Source organism: Rhinolophus hipposideros, assembly GCF_964194185.1.
Source record: "Rhinolophus hipposideros genome assembly, chromosome: 16".
Taxonomy (NCBI): Eukaryota; Metazoa; Chordata; class Mammalia; order Chiroptera; family Rhinolophidae; genus Rhinolophus; species Rhinolophus hipposideros.
The window spans coordinates 55,057,201-55,076,713 of NC_138062.1; the positions used below are offsets into that span (position 1 = coordinate 55,057,201).

At 40.1% G+C, this 19,513-nt stretch overlaps 2 protein-coding genes across 2 annotated transcripts; one reads left to right on the top strand and one right to left on the bottom strand.

The window, feature by feature from the left end:
• Positions 1-7,702: 7,702 nt before the first annotated feature.
• On the top strand, positions 7,703-8,632 carry OR7G3 (olfactory receptor family 7 subfamily G member 3; the record flags this gene model as incomplete). Its single annotated transcript, XM_081076256.1, has 1 exon — positions 7,703-8,632. Exon 1 carries the CDS (start codon positions 7,793-7,795, stop codon positions 8,630-8,632), a length of 840 nt encoding a protein of 279 aa, XP_080932382.1. The 5' UTR covers positions 7,703-7,792.
• Positions 8,633-14,585: 5,953 nt separating this feature from the next.
• On the bottom strand, positions 14,586-15,548 carry LOC308508965 (olfactory receptor 7G2-like; the record flags this gene model as incomplete). The annotated part of the gene is made up of 1 exon (XM_081076474.1): positions 14,586-15,548. The coding sequence occupies one exon, from the start codon at positions 15,546-15,548 to the stop codon at positions 14,586-14,588; it is 963 nt and encodes a 320-aa protein (XP_080932600.1).
• Positions 15,549-19,513: the final 3,965 nt, after the last annotated feature.

Here is a 19,513-nt window from a genome sequence, read left to right on the forward strand (position 1 = left end):
TGTCCAGCACAACAGGAGCTGTGGGAAACGAGAAGGGTGGCGCAGGGCTAAGAACAGACAGTAGTCAAGAATAGGGTGCAAGTGGGGTCAAGGGTCTCAAGCCTCAAGGACTAAGCCCCGAATCGGGCCAATGCATAATTTTTATTGGTAAACTTCTAAAGCGGGTAGAAGATTGTTAATCTCAAGATCTCTGTGTTAGTAGCCTGCTGGCTGTCTTTCTGGAAGGTCCCATTGTGTTCCAGCTTGTACTTTGCCTTCATGCACGCACATCTCCAAGGAATCCATTGAAGGGGAGGGACCAATATAATTCCATCGGGCCTCAGTTTGCTGAGACTTCCCCTCAAAGGAGCTTTTCTGATATCTCTCCATAGGGCCTCAGTTTGCTGAGGCACTCCTTTGTGAAATCCTGGGAAGAGCACGGGGGAACAAATGGTTTGGCAGCTGTAAGGCAACAGGATGGAGAGGCCCATGTGATAGATTGCTACATCGGTATTGACCAGAAAATTCCAGACTGCTTGATTCAAATTATGTGTCTGGGAAAAGCTGAAGCAACAATTAGGTGTTTTTTCCCCCCAGGTTTTTTAAAAAAAATACTATTTTAAAATTTTGGTTACAATTTTGTTTTTGTTTTCTTAAGGTTATGTTTAATCTCTCAGGATAAAAATACCAAACAATTAAGATTCTAAAGAATTAAACAACAAAGGAATGTCAAGGGAAGGGAAAGGCACAACTGCCCCATTCTCTGCGGTATAATAGCTATTCCAGTTTAACACCTAACTTCAAAACAAAATTAACTTTTATATTTTCTAAAGGAAATAATGTACAAACATCATCTTCATCTGAGTTTATTCTGGTTTTCAAACACAAGGCTTCATTTTAAGCTTGGAAAAAAACAAGAATGATGGCCAACCTTAGTATGTCATGTGTACCTAACAGGAATTTTTTTATAACAATCATAACACAGTAATAATGCCATTAATGAAGTCCTCAATTTAGAACCTGGAATGTTCTTCCATCAAAGGGGGGAAAGGGGCATTCAGTCCAATGAGTTTGTCTCAAGATCTTCATGTCTTGTTTGCTCCACTTGTATTTTCTTTTCAGTAACTGGATTAATGCTTAGCGTCTGCTCAGTTTCCATTTGTTCCTCTTGCTTGCGTTTTTTATCTGCTGCTTCTTTCTCAATGTTGGCCTTTCAGCATATTCCTTCTGTGAGCAGTCTGAAAGTTTCTCCCCCTCTTCTCTTCTTTTCGCCTTCTTGATCACCTTCATCTTCAGAATCAGAGGTTGATGTAACCCCCGTTTTAGCTAAATTCTTCCTTTATGATTCAACTTCTTTCTTCCCTTCTTTTTTGTCAGGGTTTTTTCTTGGCTTATCATCTTCATTCTGTCCTTCTTCATCCTTTTTAAGCTGCTTTTTAGGCTGTTTTTCCTCTTGCCCTTTTCTTACTTTTGTATTCTTTAGTTACCATGTCACTCTCTGAAGGACAGGTCTGTTTTACCATGTTGGGTCTGCCTCTTGCTTTTGGAATCTTGACTTCCGAAGCTGCAGGTCCTCGTCTTTCAGGACTCACGTTTACACTAGCAGACGCTGCTGCTGTTGTCACTACTCCTGCCTCCTCCGTTTCTTCTTGCTTTTCTGCCTTTCTCCCCCCTCTCCTGGTCTTATTTTGGTGTTCTTTTTCCAGATTCCTTAAGTGTGAAGATAAACTGTTGATTAGTGATTTTTCTTGTTTCTTTAGGTAGGCCTGCAATGCTATGAATTTCCCTCTTAGGACTGCTTTCGCTGCATCCCATAGATTTTTGGGTCGTCGTGTTTTAATTTTCGTTTGTCTCGAGATATCTTTTGATTTCTTCCTTGATCTCCTGGTTGACCCATTCATTATTTAGTAACATGTTATTCAGCCTCCATGAATTGGTGTGTCTTCCAGTTTTTTTTTCCTGCAGTTCATTTCTAATTTCATAGCACTGTGGTCAGAGAAGACAATTGGTATGATTTCAATTTTCTTAAATTTATGAAGACTTGCTTTGTGGCCTAACATATGGTCTATCTTGGAAAATGTTCCATGTGCACTTGAGAAGAATGTGTATTCTGCAGCTTTGGGGTGAAATGCTCTGAAAATATCGATTAAATCCAAGTGATCCAATGTGTCATTTAGGCTATTGTTTTCATATTGATTTTCTGTCTGGGAGACCTGTCCCTTGTTGTCAGAGGTGTGTTGAAGTCCCCTACTATGATAGGGTTACTGTTGATCTCTGTCTTTATGTCAGTCAATATCTGTTTTATATATTTAAGTGCTCCTATGTTGGGTGGATAGATATTTACTAGGGTTATGTCCTCTTGTTGGATCGATCCCTTTATTATTATATAGTGCCCATCTTTGTCTTTTAATATGTTCTTCATTTTAAAGTCTATTTTGTCAGATATAAGTATTGCAACTCCAGCTTTTTCTCATTTCCATTTGCACGAAATATTTTACTCCAACCCTTCACTTTCAGCCTGTGTGTCTTTTGATCTGAGGTGAGTCTCTAGTATACAGTATATACAAGGGTCTTGCTTTCTTATCCACTCAGCCACCCTATGTCTCTTGATTAGAGCATTTAATCCATTTACATTTAAAGTGATTATTGATAGGTACATAGTTATTGCCATCTTGAAATTTGTAGTTAAATTATTTTCATCTTTCTTCTATTTATATAAGTCCTTTTATTATTTCTTTCAATGCTGGCTTGGTGGTGATAAATTCCCTTAGCTTATTCTTCTCTGGGAAGCTTTTTATCTGTCCATCAACTTTAAATGATAGCCTTGCTGGATAAAGCAATCTAGGTTGTAGGCCTTTGTGTTCCATCACTTTGAGTATCTCCTGCCACTCCTTCCTGGCCTTCAATGTTTCTGTAGAAAAGTCATTTGATAGTCTTATGGGAGTTCCTTTGTATGTAACCCTCTGTCTTTCTCTTGCTGCTTTTAGGATTCTCTCTTTGTCTTTAACCTTTGCCATTTTAACTATAATGTGTCTTGGTGTGGACCTGTTTGGGTTTATCCTGGTTGGAACTCTCTGCACTTCCTGGGCTTGTATGTTGGTTTCCTTCAACAGGTTAGGGAGGTTTTCAGACATTATTATTCAAATATGTTCTCGATCCCTTGCTTCCTCTCTTCACCTTCTGGTATTCCTGTGATGCGCATGTTGTTGCACTTGATGTTATCCCAGAGGCCTCTTAAACTATCTTCATTGTTTTCTATTCTTTTTTCTTTCTGTTGTTCTGTTTGGGTGATCTCTGCTAACTTGTCTTCTAAGTTGCTGATTCGATCCTCTGCTTCATCTAATCTGCTGGTCATTCCTTCAAGTGAGTTCTTTATTTCAGTATTTGTGTTCTTTAGTTCTAACTGGTTGTTCATTATGATTTCTATATCCTTCTTTATGTCTTCTCTAAGCTCCTTAAACATTCTTATCACCAGTGTTCTGAAGTCTGTCTCTGATGGATAGGTTGGTTACCTCTGTTTCATTTGGTTCCATTTCTGGAGGTTTCTTCTGTTCTTTTATTTGGGACATATTTCTTTTTTTCCCCATTCTGGTTGACTCTCTGTGTTTGCTTTGATGTATTAGGTAGATCCCCTAGAGTTCTTAGTTCTTGCCGGGTTATCTTATGTAGTATGTGTCCTTTATATTTGACTTGCACTACTTCATTATTTTCCTCTGTGTGTGCTCCAAAGGTGACTCTTGTGTTGTGTATATTGTCCTGTTAAAGAAGATCTTTAATTGCTTTTTGCTTGTGAGTAGGTGGGGTGAACTCCTAGGCTGACTAGTTGTGAGACTTGGCTCTGCCCACTGCAGGGTTTTCTGCTGCGTGAGGATTGACCACTTAAATGTGGTTTGGCCTCTATGGGCTCTTGTGTCTGTAGAGAATTCCCTCTGGGTGTATCACTTGTAGGTCAAAACCGGTAATACTCTGGTTTGGTCTGGAGTTGGCCTCTGGGTTTGCTGAATCTTGTGCCTCTTAAGCTGGGCCCTGGTAGGGCAATTTCAGAACAAAGCAAATCACCAAACACAACAACAACAACAACAACAGCAGCAACAAAGAAAAAAATCAAATACATTCACATGTAAAAACACCCGACAACCCACATGCAACACAGGCAAAGATATCAAAGATATAAAGACAAAACAAAACAACAAAAAAAGCAGCGCCAGTCTTGACTTAAGACCACCAAGTAATCTCCAGGTTGTCCTCTGCTGTACCAAAGAGTCCTCTGTGTATTGTGCAGGCAGAGCCAGTCACCTGGTGCCCAGAGTGACGTTGGGACTGCAGATTTAGATGCGTGGGGCTGAGGGGTGTGGATGGTAGTTTCTACAAAGTCAGTGCAGTTTCTGCCCTTGCCTGCACATATGCCCACTGAGAGTAGCACCACCAGCCCTGTGCCCAGTTCTCCTGAGTCTTAGGGCACTTCTTCTGTGTGTGTGTGAGTGTGTGTGTGTGTGTGTGTGTGTGTGTGTGTGTGGTGGGCGGGAGATTTCTGAGCTGCTGGAAGCCGGGAGCTGCGTCTGCCGCTTACTGCTGATCTCTGGGAGTGCCTCCGCAGTTGCAATTGCCCTGCCCTAGGCATGCCAGAAAGCGTGGGGGCTGGGGATGGAGGGGTCTTCTCTCTCCCAGCCCAGCCGTGTCACACTCTTCCTGCAGGCCAGAAAAGGTGGTGGCTGGGAGTGGAGGAGTCTCTTCTCTCCTAGCCCAGCAAAAATCACACTCTTCCCAGCCTCTTCCCTGGGTCAGAGCTGCACGCTGGTCTTCCCAGAGCCTGAGCACTAAAGCTCCTCTGTAATCTGACACTATTCCTCAATTCAGGGGCCAGTTTAAGTCTCTGGAAGGGCGGGGGGAGGATTGCAGGAGTGGGGAGAGGGGCCCAGGTATGGAGTTTGTGTCTGTAGGGCCCAGCTAGAGGTCTCAGCTGAGGTTATTGCTTCAAATGCTGGATATGCTGCCCCTCGGCGGGAGAGATCAGCTGTGGGACGCAGGGAAAGAGCCCACCTCCTGGCTTTTGTGTCCTCTGTTCCGTCCTGGGATCCCCTGCATCTCCACAGCTGCGGATGCGAGCCGTGTTTCCACTCTACTCCCTTCCTTCTTCCCCTGCTCACCCAATTTGCCCACCTTCAAGTAATCCTTCCATGAGTCTCTTAGCTGTTCTGCGTGATGAGCAGAGAGTCTTTTGGTGGGTTATATGTCCCATTTGTGATAAGATCCAGAGGAGAACTCAAAAAGTGCGCCCTGCTGCCGCCATTCCTATGACGCCCTCCCTCTTGTTGCGTGTTTATGTGTGCTGTCGCAAGAATGTCAGCTTGCATTAGAGCAATGAACAAACATTAAATTTCTTGTTAAACTTGGCAAGAGTGGAAGTGAAATCAGGGACATATTAGTCCAAGTTTATGGGGATAATACCATGAAGAAAATGGCAGTGTACAAATGGGTTAAATGGGTTTTCTGAGGGGAGAGAACGCGTCACTGATGAAGAGAGGTCAGGGCAGAACTGACTAAAACATTGCAAATATTTATTGAATTGTGTGTCAGAATCGTCGGCTGACTGAGAAGCATAGCAGACCAAGTAAACATCGATAGAGAAACGGTTAGGAAAATCTTAACTGAAAATCTTGGCATGAGAAAGGTGTGTGCAAAAATGGTCCAAATAACTGTACTGGAGCACCCTCCCTATTTACCTGATCTGACCCCGATGACTTCTTTCTTTACCTGAAGATAAAGGAAGCATTGAAAGGAAGACATTTTGATGACATTCAGGACATGAAGGGTAATACAACAACAGCTCTGATGGCCATTCCAGAAAAAGAATTCCAAAATTGCTTTGAAGGGTGGACTAGGCGCTGGCATTGGTGCATAGTTTCCCAAGGGGAGTCCTTCGAAGGTGACCGTAGTGATATTCAGTGATGAGGTATGTAGCACTTTTTCTAGAATGAGTTCACAAACTTAATTGTCAAACCTGACCCATGACAGATCCATACAAGCCTTTATTTGATCAGGCAGCGTTTTCTAATCTTGACCTCAGGTCTTGCAGATGTGCCCTGTTTTGGTCAATCAATACACACTAACCATGTATGTAGATCATAGGAGAACGGGAGACTGAAGACCAAGGAATATGTTTAGGATTTTATTTGCTAGGATGTCATTCAAATTTTTGAAAGGGAAATGATGGAATCAGAGTGATTTCATAGGAGGCAGAATTGTGGAGTTGTTCCAGGCATTACCACCTCACGGTGAAGTATGCCAGCGCTGGGCTCTAACCTCCTGAAGCCAATTCCTGACTCTGCCACCCATTAGCTGTATCTTTGTATACACCTACTAGCTGTATCCAAACATCCTCTTGCCTAGTTTCCTCAAATATAAATGAGTGAGCGCTACCTAATCTTCAGGTTTTATGAAAGAATTTAGTGAGCTAATGTTGAAAAACAGTTATTTTCGGACTGCCCACTTGTTAAAAGCAATGACCAATCCAGTAGCTCTGAGAACCCCTCAGTGGCCAGATTGTGGTCTCTAGGTACCATTTATCACTTGAAAGGACCCAGGCCCTGGAGAAATGGCTGGTTCCAGCTCTGTAAACGCATAAGGTGGGCATAGACCATCTTTCATGCCAAAATTAGGAGAAATATGCGACTGCCAGGTTCATTTCAGAAGGATTAAGGAAGCAAGTTGAGGGGGTTTTCACTGGACAATCATAGGACAATTTGGGAATCAATATGAATAATTGCAATGAATTAAAATATATCAAGTGCATTTAAAATCTAGGAGCTCATGATGATACAATGTTCATTTCTGGATAATGCTTAAAACCAATTTATTATTTTTAAAAGTGCTGAGTACAGGAATCCAGATGTATTCCGCCTTTTTCATAGAAACTACCTCAGGGCGATCACCTAGTATTTGATCAGGGAAAGTTCCTCTTTATGGAAGTGTTTCAGCCGATAAGTAAACAAAGAATTAGGATGTCAGCATTTTGTAACTCCTGATGAATTAATGGATCCAGGCAGTAATTATTACAAGAAATAAGGCAAGAAGACAGTATGTGTTTCCTCATGAAAATACTTAAGGATGTTTGCCAAATATTGAATCTAAATCTAATCAAGCTTCTAGACAGAGGTAGGCAGACGTTTTCCAGGGAAGAGCCAAGACAGTAAATATTTTAGGTTTTGTGGACTATATGGCGTTTCTCACAAGTACTCCACTCGGGTGTTGTAGCCTGAAAGCCACCATGCACAATACATAAAGAAAAGACTTTGTTTCCAGTAAACCTTGGTTTACAAAAATAAGTGCCAGGCAGGATTTTTGCCCACAGGCTGTATTTCCCCAAACTATATTTTAAGATACAGCCTCAGTAATTTTCTTCTAGAATTATTATTTGCCTGTGGGCATCTTAAGGGAGAGGACAATGTTTCATTCCTATTTTTTCCTCACTAAGTACTTCTCAACAAAGAATAGATGGAAAACAAAAACTTGGGACAGAGGCTGGTGTGTGTAGGGGGGATGTTTTGTGGGAATATAAGTGAGGAAAGGAGAAGAAAGGAGAGAAGGGAGAGAAGAAAGCAGGAGAAAAGACCTGTAACTGATGTGGTCTCAAAATATAGACAAGTTTAAGGAAGTTTCTCTGAAGTTTTGTTTTCTTATCACCTCCATCTTTTCTATCAGGACCATCCATAACCTGAAATCAGGAAACCTCTCCGATACTGCAGACTTCCTCCTCCTGGGACTGTCAGAGGACCCCGAATTGCAGCCCCTCCTCTTTGGGCTCTTCCTGTCCATGTACCTGGTCACTGTGCTGGGGAACCTGCTCATCATCCTGGTCATCATCTCTGACTCCCACCTCCACACACCCATGTACTTCTTCCTCTCTAACTTGTCTTTTGTTGACATCTGTTTCACCACAACCACGATCCCAAAGATACTAGTGAATATCCAGACACAGAGAAAACACATCAGCTACCCAGGCTGCCTCACCCAGATCTGCTTTGTCTTGACTTTTGCTGGATTGGAAAATGGAATTCTGACAATGATGGCCTACGATCGATTTGTGGCCATCTGTCATCCACTGAGGTACAATGTCATCATGACCCCCAAACTCTGTGTGCTGATGGTTTTGCTGTCCTTCCTTATCAGTGTTCTGGATGCCCTGCTGCACACTCTGATGGCCCTGCGGCTGTCCTTCTGCACAGACCGGGAAATCCCCCACTTCTTCTGTGAATTAGCTCATCTTCTCAAGCTCGCCTGTTCTGATATCTTCATCAATAACATCTTTGTGTATCTAGTGACCAGCCTGTTGGGGGTTGTTCCCCTCACTGGGATAATTTTCTCTTACATTCGAATTGTCTCCTCCATCCTGAAAATTCCATCAGCTGGTGGAAAGTATAAGGCATTTTCCATCTGTGGGTCACACTTAATAGTTGTTTCCTTGTTCTATGGGACAGGTTTTGGGGTGTACCTTACTTCTGCAGCTACTCACTCTTCCCGGAAAAGTGCAGTAGCGTCGGTGATGTACACAGTGGTGACACCTATGGTGAACCCCTTTATCTACAGTCTGAGGAACAAGGACATGATGGGGGCTTTGAGGAAGCTCATCTCTAGAATATCATCGTTGCGTTGATGGGTCAGCGACTCTGGGCTTCCACTACTGGAATATGACACAGAGAAATCAATTATTTTGAGATCCAGAAAACCTCACCAACTTCATCTTTTTTAGTCTCAGGTGTAGAAAACAACATAATGATCAGACATTTACACCCCTCACAAAGTGACAACCCCACCAAGTCTACTGCCCATCTGACATGGTATATAGCTGTTACAATACCGCTATGTTCCTCATGCTGTGCTTTACGTCCTGTGACTACTAAATTATGGTTGACATTCAACATTATATATTAGTTTCAGGTGTACAGCACAGTGGTGAGGCATTTATATAATCTATGAAGTGATCCCCCTGATAAGTCCCGTGCCCATCTGACACCCTAAATAGTCTTTACAACATTATTGATTATATTCCCCATACTGTATTTCCCATCCCTGTGACTATTTTGTGATTACCAGTTTGTACTTCCTAATCCCTTCACCTTCTCCCCCATCCCCCAGACCCCCTCCCATCCCTCAGTTTGTTCTCTGTATCTATGAGTCTATTTATGTTTTGTTTGCATGTTTATTCTGTTCTTTAGATTCCACATATAAGTGAGATCAAATGCTATTTGTCTTTCTCAGTCTGACTTATGTCACTTAGCATAATATCTTCGAGGTCTATCCATGTTGTTGCAAATAGTAAGCTTTCATTCTTTTTAATGGCAGAGTAATACTCCATTGTATAAATGTACCACAATTTCTTTATCCAACCGTCTATTGATGGGCATTTCTGTTGTTTCCTTATAGCGCTGCAGTAGATGTAGGGGTGCATATATTTTTTTGAATTAATGTTTTTGATTTCTTTGGATCAATACCTAGGAATGGAGATTCTAGGTCATAAGGTAGATCTATGCATATTTAACCTCATAAATTTGGTTTCTTTATGTGGATAGATACATGTTACCTGTATAAATACATGTAATATTATAGTGACTGTACCCTAACAATACAGACACTAGGGGCTAATTTTATGTAGGACTCATTGAATGTTGATTCTGCTTATGCATATTATATTTAGCAGTTTCTAATATATTCTGTCTACTCAAATGTAACAGGTATTTTATTCTCTTTTTAAAATTTTACTAGCAAATTGTCTCAATTTAATATCAGTCGCTTCAATATACTTTTTTACACATTATGCACCGTGGGTTGATATGCTTCTTGGTTATCAATATTGTTGCCGTAAATTATAAATGATCAGAGTGGCAGTCAAGCTGATGCACCTTTGAAGATGTAATCGTGAGATCTGGGACTTGTTTAACAACAAACCTTATTTTAGCTGATTGTTACGATATAACTATTAAGACACGGAGAGATACAATAGACTTACTGATCAGAAGTGAGAGCCCAGAGTGAAAACAAGACATAAACTGACTGTGAATGCATGAACTAATGAATAGGTGCAGGGACATAAAATTATATGGATTCCTATGTTGCATCAAGGTTTGAAATAAACTTTAGTGGGTTCATGCCTCAAACGTAAAAGGCCAAACTATAAATCCCTTAACTTGATGTGAGTATGGGTGACAGAAAGAAGACCTATTGAGAATAAACCATTAAAGAAAATATGGACAAATTCAACTTTATTAAAACTAAGCATCACCCAGGAAGAGAACGGGCCTAGCAAAATGGGAGGGGGGAAGGGGAAAAAAGGAAGGGAGAGAGGGAGAATGTGTGGGTGAGGGAGCTGGCACAAAAAGAGAGTTCTTGTCTCAAGGACTTACAGTTTTCTGGGTGGGGCGAGGGAGTTACACATTGATTTGGCAGGAAAAGGTGGTGCATGCTCTTTTAAAAACAGATACATGGCTGGAGGCAGTTAATCAAAGCTAGATATGAGCTTTCTCTATAGGCACCATGGACTCCCTCCCACCCCTCCTCCTCCTCTCCCTCCTCCATTTTCAAATGTGACGTGGTCACCCCAACTGACACCATAGTTATTATAATATTATTGACTATATGGTCCATGCTATATGCTACTCCCCATGACTATTTTGTAACTACCAATTTGTACCTCTTTTTTTTTTTTTTGTATTGGGGAAGGGGAACAGGACTTTTATTGGGGAACAGTGTGTACTTCCAGGCCTTTTTTTCCAAGTCAAGTTGTTGTCCTTTCAATCTTAGTTGTGGAGGGTGCAGCTCAGCTTCAAGTTGTTGTCCTTTCAGTCTTAGTTGTGGAGGGTGCAGCTCAGCTCCAGGTCCAGTTGCCGTTTTCTAGTTGCAGGGGGCACAGCCCACCATCCCTTGTGGGAGTCGAACCAGCAACCTTGTGGTTGAGAGCCGACTGGCCCGTGTGGGAATCGAACCGGCAGCCTTCGGAGTTAGGAGCATGGAGCTCTAACTGCCTGAGCCACCGGGCCGGCCCTCAATTTGTACCTCTTAATCCCCTTCCCCCTTCACCCACCCCCTCAACTCTCCTCCCATCTGGGAACCATCTATAATGCTCTCTGTATCTATGAGCTTGTCTCTGTTTGTTCATTTATCCTGTTCTCTAGATTCTACATATAAGTGAAATCATATAACATTTGTCTTTTCTCTGTCTGATTTACTCCGCTCAGCACAATACCCTCTAGGACCATCAATGTTGTTGCAGATAGCAAAATTTTATTCTTTTTTATGATTGAGTAATATATCATTGTATGTATGTACTACCTCTTCTTTATCCATTTATCCACTGATGGACACCCAGGTTGCCTCCATATCTTGGTTATTGTAAATAATACAGCAATGTCTTCTAGGAGTTTTATGGTTTCAGGTTATACAGCTAAGTTTTTAATCCTTTTTGAGTTGATTTTTGGTGTGTGGTGTAAGATAAGGGTCAAAAACAAACAAACAAACAAACAAAAACACAAAAAAACTAAGCACTTATGTTCATCCAAAAATGTTACAAATGATGTACAAAACAGACCACACACCAGATGAAATTTTCAATGCATATAACTGATAAAGATTACCATTCCAACTAAATAAATGTTACGAACTAATAAGAAAAAAAGCAGCTCAATAGACATGCCATAAACAAGTATTTTACAGAATAGGAAAAAATAGGTGGCTGTAGTCTATGAGAAGACTATTAGTGTCACAAGAGAAATGTATATTAATTAAATAATATTTTATATCCATGAAGTTGTCAGAGTAAATGAAAATGTGTTAGATATGATGTGGGTCTCAAGAAACTTTTCATGGGAATTAAAATTGGTTCAACCACTTAGGAATACTCTTTGGAACTACTCAAAAGAGTTCTGGCACTCCCATATGCCCTAATAACTCCAATCCTAATATAAAACATTTTCTCTCTTCTTCCAGGAAACATGTATGAAATTATTCAACAGAGATATTCATAATAGCAGAAAACCAGCTACTAAAATTTCCATCCACATCACAAAGAATAGCTATTTTTGATGTCAACATACACAAGGTAAAATTGTATGGCATAGAAAGTGAATTAATTAGTGACGCACCCAACAAAAAGTTTAAAGCCCAAAAGCACAATGCAAAAGATAAATGCAAAAGCAAAAATAGTTGAGACATAGAATTCAAACTTTAAGATTAAACTTCTAGCAAGTTCAAAATCAGGCAAATTTATTTCTAAAACATGACTGATAGAGATTGTATAGGGATACATGCAGTGGTGATAAAAAGATGCAGTTGAATTCTATGAAAATGTCAGTGTGTAGAGCAAACACAATCAAATACTGGCAATTTCACAGTATTCGACATAGTAAAGCATCAAAATAAATGATACATATAGAATCAGAATAGTGGTTACCACAGGAATGGTGAGATGATGTGACTGGGAAACTCTTCAAGCATAGTCTATGATTTATTCTTACCTTTAAATAGTACATGTGCTTTGATCGTATTACTACTCTTTAAGAACTGTAGATACATTTTGTACACCATTTCATAGATGATATTTTAAGAAGTAAAATTGAGGTAAAAACCTTTCATACAAATACATTCCTCCATGTTCTTTGAACATCCAAGTCATGTTTCTCAGACTTCAAAATGTATCAGAAACTCACAGAGTGCTTATCTATAAAACTCAACCTTTGGATGTCTCCCTAAAGATTCAAAGTCAGTAGTTCCCAGGTGAGACCTGGAAACCTGTAAAGGCCTCAGGTGACTCATCTCTGAAGGTGTTCTGTGGATGTCAATGGAGGAAGCTCTGCACCAGAAGACACCCTGGGTGTCAGGCAGGGAGCTGTCTTCCCATTGGAGGGCTGACACAATACCTCCCTTTCCATAGATAAGGGGTGCTCCCTTGATTCTCCTGTGAGACCTCCATCCTACTCCTCCTGTCCTCCCACACACATCCAAAATGATACTTCTGTCTGGTGACCCCACATATTTGAAGTTGTGGAAGAATGATGGCCCCTAACCCTTCCAGCTTCTCTTTTCTCTTGTTGCATTTTTCTTTGAATATCTCCTGCATAGAAAAACTGTGTTCCTCATAAACACACATTATCAAATTTGCATGACAGCCCTAATTATGGAGCCAACTCTTGAAGACTTGGCAGTCAATTGATTTTATGCAACCGCGCTTCTCTGTGTGGACTCCACCAGAGATGAGTAAAAAATACAGCAAGAAGAGGTAACTAAAGAGATAAAGAAACATGCAAATAGATTCTTATCAATAACCAGCCCAAAGGAATCAAAGCAAATAAAGTATCAGAAAAGATCGATGACCATTATGCTACCTATGCATAATTAATGACTTGATTATATTACTCAGACTGGAAAAACTGCTGATAGATATTACAGTGTAAACAAAATAGAAATGGTGAAGCAGGTGGTAAAAATATGTGAGTGAAACAGGATTATAACATGTAAGAATATAGGTAAGTTATGGAAAACCATTGTACCTGTTAAGTGTTATGAATACCACCATAGTCAGGCATTGTGTGCAGTACTGAGTGGTTGTAAGAGTTGACTGCCCAAAAAGGAATTAGCCCTAGGAGGTCAGTGTAAGGATTTCATAGTAATCATTTTTCTCCATGCTAGTCATGAGGTTTAGAGGGCTATATGATCCTATTTTCAGTGATGCGACTGCAGGGGATATCTTCTGGATGATGCCCTGAATAGGTCAAGTGTCAACTGACTCAGGGAAGGACAGTCAATTTTCTGTCTCTGGGCATCATGTCTGAACATGACACCTGCATCTACTACAACCACTTGTCCTGGGAAGAAGCACCTCATAAAGGACTGATGACTCCCTACTCTCTTATTCTTGTATGTTTCCTATACCTGAAGTACCTGTAATAGAAGCTAACTCTCTTCTAAGGGAATATTAGAGTTGGGGTTTCTTTTTCTTATTAGAACTGAAGACTTCAGCTTGAAGTTCAAATATCTCACAATCTTCTGAAACGACCGACTTAATCTAACTATACCAATGTTATAACTAATGAAACTAAGTATGGTGGGTTCTGGTATCGCTCCAAAGAGATACAGTTTCATAGAGACAACTCTCAGTAATTGCTGTTGGGGGAAGAGAGGTCAGCTTCCTTGCCTCACAGAAGGCCTAAATCAGAGGTGAAACTCACGTGGTCCTAACCACAGGATTCAGTGGGAAGCTAGTCTATGCTTATTACCGTGGGCTTGCTTAAATCCTTTCCCTGTCCTATGTACCTTCTCGCACACTTACATGAGAACGTTTGACCCCAAAATTACTATAACAAGATCCCAGCACTCAGGCTTTATTTCTATGGACGTGACCCCGAAATCTGAGTTTGGACAGTTGAAATCATTTGTCAAACACCACAGAGCTAGACAAAGAGCAAAATCAGATTTCAAAGCTAAGTTGAAGTGGACTTCGTCATCATGTTATCGATCATTTTAGGAGACCTTGGTGAGAGAAATGTTAGGTGTTTGAAGCAATGGAATAATTTTCACTTTGACTCACTTTAGAAACCTGGCCAAATGTGATGACATGATCACTGAAAAGTTATTCTCCTAATTATTTTTCTCAAGGCTCCCTTCAGACCTCTGTTCCTCAGGCTGTAAATAAAGGGGTTTAACATTTGAGGAACCACAACGTACAACATTGAGGCCACTGCAGTCTTCCTGGAAGAGTCAGTAACTGCAGAACTGATGTACACCCCAAAACCTGTACCGTAGAATAAGAAGACAACTAAGAGATGAGACCCACAGGTTGAAAAAGCTTTATATTTTCTGCCAGCTAATGGAATTCTCAAAAGAGAAGAGACAACTTGAGCATACGAGCAAATAATCCCAGTGAGAGAAATACCACCGAATATACTAGCCATACAATTAGCCAGGAGGGTGTGGATGAGGGAATCAGAACAGGCGAGCTTGACGACCTGAACAAGTTCACCGAAGAAGTGAGGGATTTCCAGATCCCTGCAGAAGGACAGCCGCAAAGCCATCAGAGTATGCAGCAGCGCAGCCACAATGCTAATTAGCAGGGAGAGGAGAATCAACAGCCCGCAGACGTGGGGGCTCATAAGGACCGTGTACATCAAAGGGTGACAAATAGCCACATAGCGGTCATAGGCCATTGCTGAAAGGAGAAAGTTCTCCATGCCCACAAAAATCAGAACAAAGCAGATCTGGGTGAGGCAGCCTGTGTAACGGATGTGCTGATTCTGTGTCTGGATGTTCACCAGCATCTTTGGGATGGTGGTTGTGCTTATGCAGATGTCAGTGAAGGACAGGTGGGAGAGGAAGAAGTACATGGGCGTGTGCAGGTGGGAGTCGGAGCTGGTGGCCAGGATGATGAGCAGGTTCCCCAGCACGGTGACCAGGTCCATGGACAGGAAGAGCCCGAAGAGGAGGGGCTGCAGTTCTGGATCATCTGTCAATCCCAGGAGCAGCAATTCTGACACATCTGTTTGGTTTCTGGATTCCATGTTGTTGAGGAATCTGATGTAAAACATTGAGTAACAAGAAAATAAATGTATGGTCCCTCACCAGCACAGCAGTATTTGTTAGAAATACCAATTATAGGGCCCCCTTCCAGACTTACTGGCGGTAAGATCCAGGGGTGATGACCAGCAATCTGCTTTAACAATCTCTCCAGATGATTCTGACATACGCTGAAGTTTGAGAACCATTGCTCCAGCAAAACGCTCATCTATGCTGTGAACCCATGTGAATATTCGAATCTTTAACCCTGCTTATTCCTCCCTCCATTCTTGTTCTCTCCCTCCTCCTTTTCCCTCTACTCACTTAATAGCCCAAAATTGTATGGAGTAAGGACTGTGTAACACATTGTGGCAAGTCTTTAGAACGGAATACAGAAGACATGGCTTTATTCCTTCAGAATTATTTCACACCTCCAAACAAACAGAAACATAAGAATAAAATTCCAAGATCTCATGTTTAGGGATGTTCTTTCTCTAACGTAGTAAGTGATATACGATTAAAAGAACGATGGCTGAATGAGAAAAAGGATGAAATGCATAGGATCCTAAACAGACATAAAGTAACAAAACATTTTGGTCGTCAGAAGACAGAGGCTTGTCAGATAACACTATCACCAGGCATCTTACAAGGCGTGTCCCCGTGCAGTAGTGGTTTTTACCTCTCCTACGGGACGCAGAAGTGGCCATCAGAGAATCAATTATTTGGTGTAAATCTTAGACTCAGGCACTCTGAGCTTCAGCACTTGCCTTTTGAATGGGGAAGCTCTTCAATTGTATGAGAAGCCAATGTTTTCACTTGTGTATTGGGAACGATCATAACACTTTATTGGGTTATTTCAATGATGAAAATTGAGTAGGCTTTCAGCAGCCAGGTCTGTGCTCAGCATATGGAACCCTCATAATGACATTTCATACCGTGATTTTTTTTTATTTATTTTTTTGCTGTCTATGTACATGACATGTTTCACTCCTAGGAGGAAACTACCAGGGTAGGGCAAGCTGAGGAAACAGGAAAGAAAAAGAGGACATTCTTAGCATGATAACTGCAAATTTCATCGATGGATTTATGTGCTGAAATTCCCTCTGGGAATCTTGGTCATGTATCGGGGAAAGGAAGAAAATATCAATGATATTAATATTCATTTAATGTGGATATAAAGCAACTAAAATGAATTAAATAATAACATAAATTAGTTATATGAATCAATACAGGCAATGAAAACCTACAAAAGAAAAAGTCGTTTGATATAAAGTCTACAGCATGAGAAATTTTAAAATACTTTAAAAACTACCTAGGTGTGTTTATATTTATTTTGGAGTATTCAAGCATAACAAACATTATAGAGGATAATAATGAAAGACTGGATATCCATCACTCAATGTTATCAAATTCACAGACTCCACCATCCTTTCTTTAGGTATTTTCATTGAAATACATAATAAGTATTTTTTAAGGGTCCCACCTCAGGTCTTTGTACAAATTGATTCTTTTCCTTCCCTGAGGGAACCACTACATTAACTTGATATACATTATACTGCTATACATTTTCTTATATTTGGTATTTTTCCATCAGCAAATGCACTGTTTTTTTTTTTTCATTTTAAAGTACTGTAACTAAGTAGAGTACCTGCCATTTTATAATTGGCTATGGCAGTTAATACATTTTTATTAATGTTGATACATTGTTTTATTTCATTTATTTAACTACCATAGAATATTCTACTTTACTGTTACATCACAATTTATATGCTAATTTCCTAGTTGAGAGATACTATGCTGTTTACATTTATTAAATATTTTATTATACATATAACTGTTATATGCATATATATATGGATTTATGAATGCATATAAAATATGAAACCATGCCTTTGGGATACCATCACACTAATGTTGCCTCTGTAAAGAAACGAAAGGGATACAAAATGGGGTTCCATCTGTACATATATTATTTTGTTCCTTTATTTTAAAAAATGCATGAATATAGCACAATGCCAACATTTGTTAATTCTGGAAAAGGGTGGATAGTTGTATTAATATTTTTAAAGTATTATTATAATAGCAATGCTGTTCTTATCATTTAAACTATTCAGTTCTTTTATAAAGTGGACAAAGGAAGGAGCCTGCTCTGTCTGTCTGGGTCCACACTTCCCTTTCCAGAGTCCTCACAGCCACTCAACAAAAATAACACTAAGTTTTTCTTAGAAGATGTATGGTAGGTTAAGGGGACGCTAACAGCTCTTCCCTTCACCACCACCGGGATGCGAGTAAATGTCAGAGAATTTTCTATCAGCCATCATGTCTGAGAAGGGGAGGATTTCTGCTCAGAGCAAAATGGTTCATGCCATTCGAAGACTAGCAGGATGAGAGCCGGGTATCATTTGCAAACGTACCAAAGAACATGTCATGATACTGACAGACAAGTATGAGTCGTACAGGGGATTTAGTATCGATCATCTTAGGCATGGACTCTTCTCACAGCTGTGCAGGGATGAAACTGTAGTAAACACCTACCCTCGTGCCCAAAGCATTGTCTATGGGACCTTAGGTTACCTGGCTGGCATCACTGTGGGATGATGCTTGACATCTTCTCAGACATCTTCTCAGAATGATGGAGATAGAAAATCTGTCGCTGAGAAGGTCAGAGAAACCGAGTGAAGGCCCAGGTTTCTGGGCAACAGGGATCATCTCTGGGAGGAGGCCCAGGTGTTGCTTCCTGAATGGGCAGGACGTTGAGTGCAGTGGTCACAGAGAGACTATCGGCAGTTTCTGCAGCCCTGGGGGTTTAATATCAAAAGCTCCTCATTAAACAAACACTTTGTTTTTCGGATCCCAGGAGACTGTAAATCCCCAAAGACCAAGAGTATAGAAGGGAGAAGTTCAGGATGGCTGATTCATTGATACGGTGAGGCTAGGTGTTCACCATCCAGTTCTCTCTACCAATTTTTCTCACTTCTGTTTCATCTACCTTGTACACGTGGATACACCATCCTTCTCTAACTGAACTCTAGTCTTCATTTTTTATGTATAAGCAATGGCATCTCTATCTAATTAATGATATCAGGAAACCGGATTCTAACTTCAAGTGTGAAAACCTAGTTTAAATATATGGGTATAAAAATATATTTATAAATGTAGATAAGCTATTATAAAAATTCAGCCACTCAGAGATGTTTCTTTCTGAGTCACTATTTCCTGAAACTTAATCTTCTTTCTGTGTATTTTGTACAGCACATTTGAACCTATAGTCTGTAAATAAATGATCAATATAGACAGACTTTAGAATTTTATAAATGCCTTCCCCAATTTTATCACAATAGTGTCAGTGTACAATTTTTTTTTCACACTAGGGGATCATAGGTTGAAATTATGACACTTGGGTTCTTAAAAAAACTTTAATTTTTTTTTGGTGCTGTGTATATATTTTTTTACTTTTTTAAAAATAAATGTATTGGGGTGACAATGGTTAGTAAAATTACATAGATTTCAAGTGTACGAATCTGGGTGGTAAACACACAATGTTATATATAGATAATATATTAAGAATTGTATACTTTTACATTTTTTAAATTAAAATTTATTGGGGTTACAATTCCATTGACTCTATTCCCTATGCTGTACTCCACATCCCATGACTATACATACATATACATTTATATACATATATATGTATATATATATGTATATAATTATAGTTGACATTCAATATTATTCAGCTTCAGGTGTACAGCATAATGGTCAGGTATCTACTATTACATTGTTTTGTGCACCTAAAACTAATTTTTTAAAAAAGGCAAAACTGTAAAAAAAATTGTTGGGGTGACAATGGTTAGTAAAATTACATAGGTTTCAAGTTTACATTCTGTGATGACACTTGGTTTTTAATAGAGTTATGAGAAATTTCAATGTCACTTTCAGAGCAATAGAATTGCCAGTTCATTCATATTCTGGGAAGAATGAGTGAGGTTTCAACCCT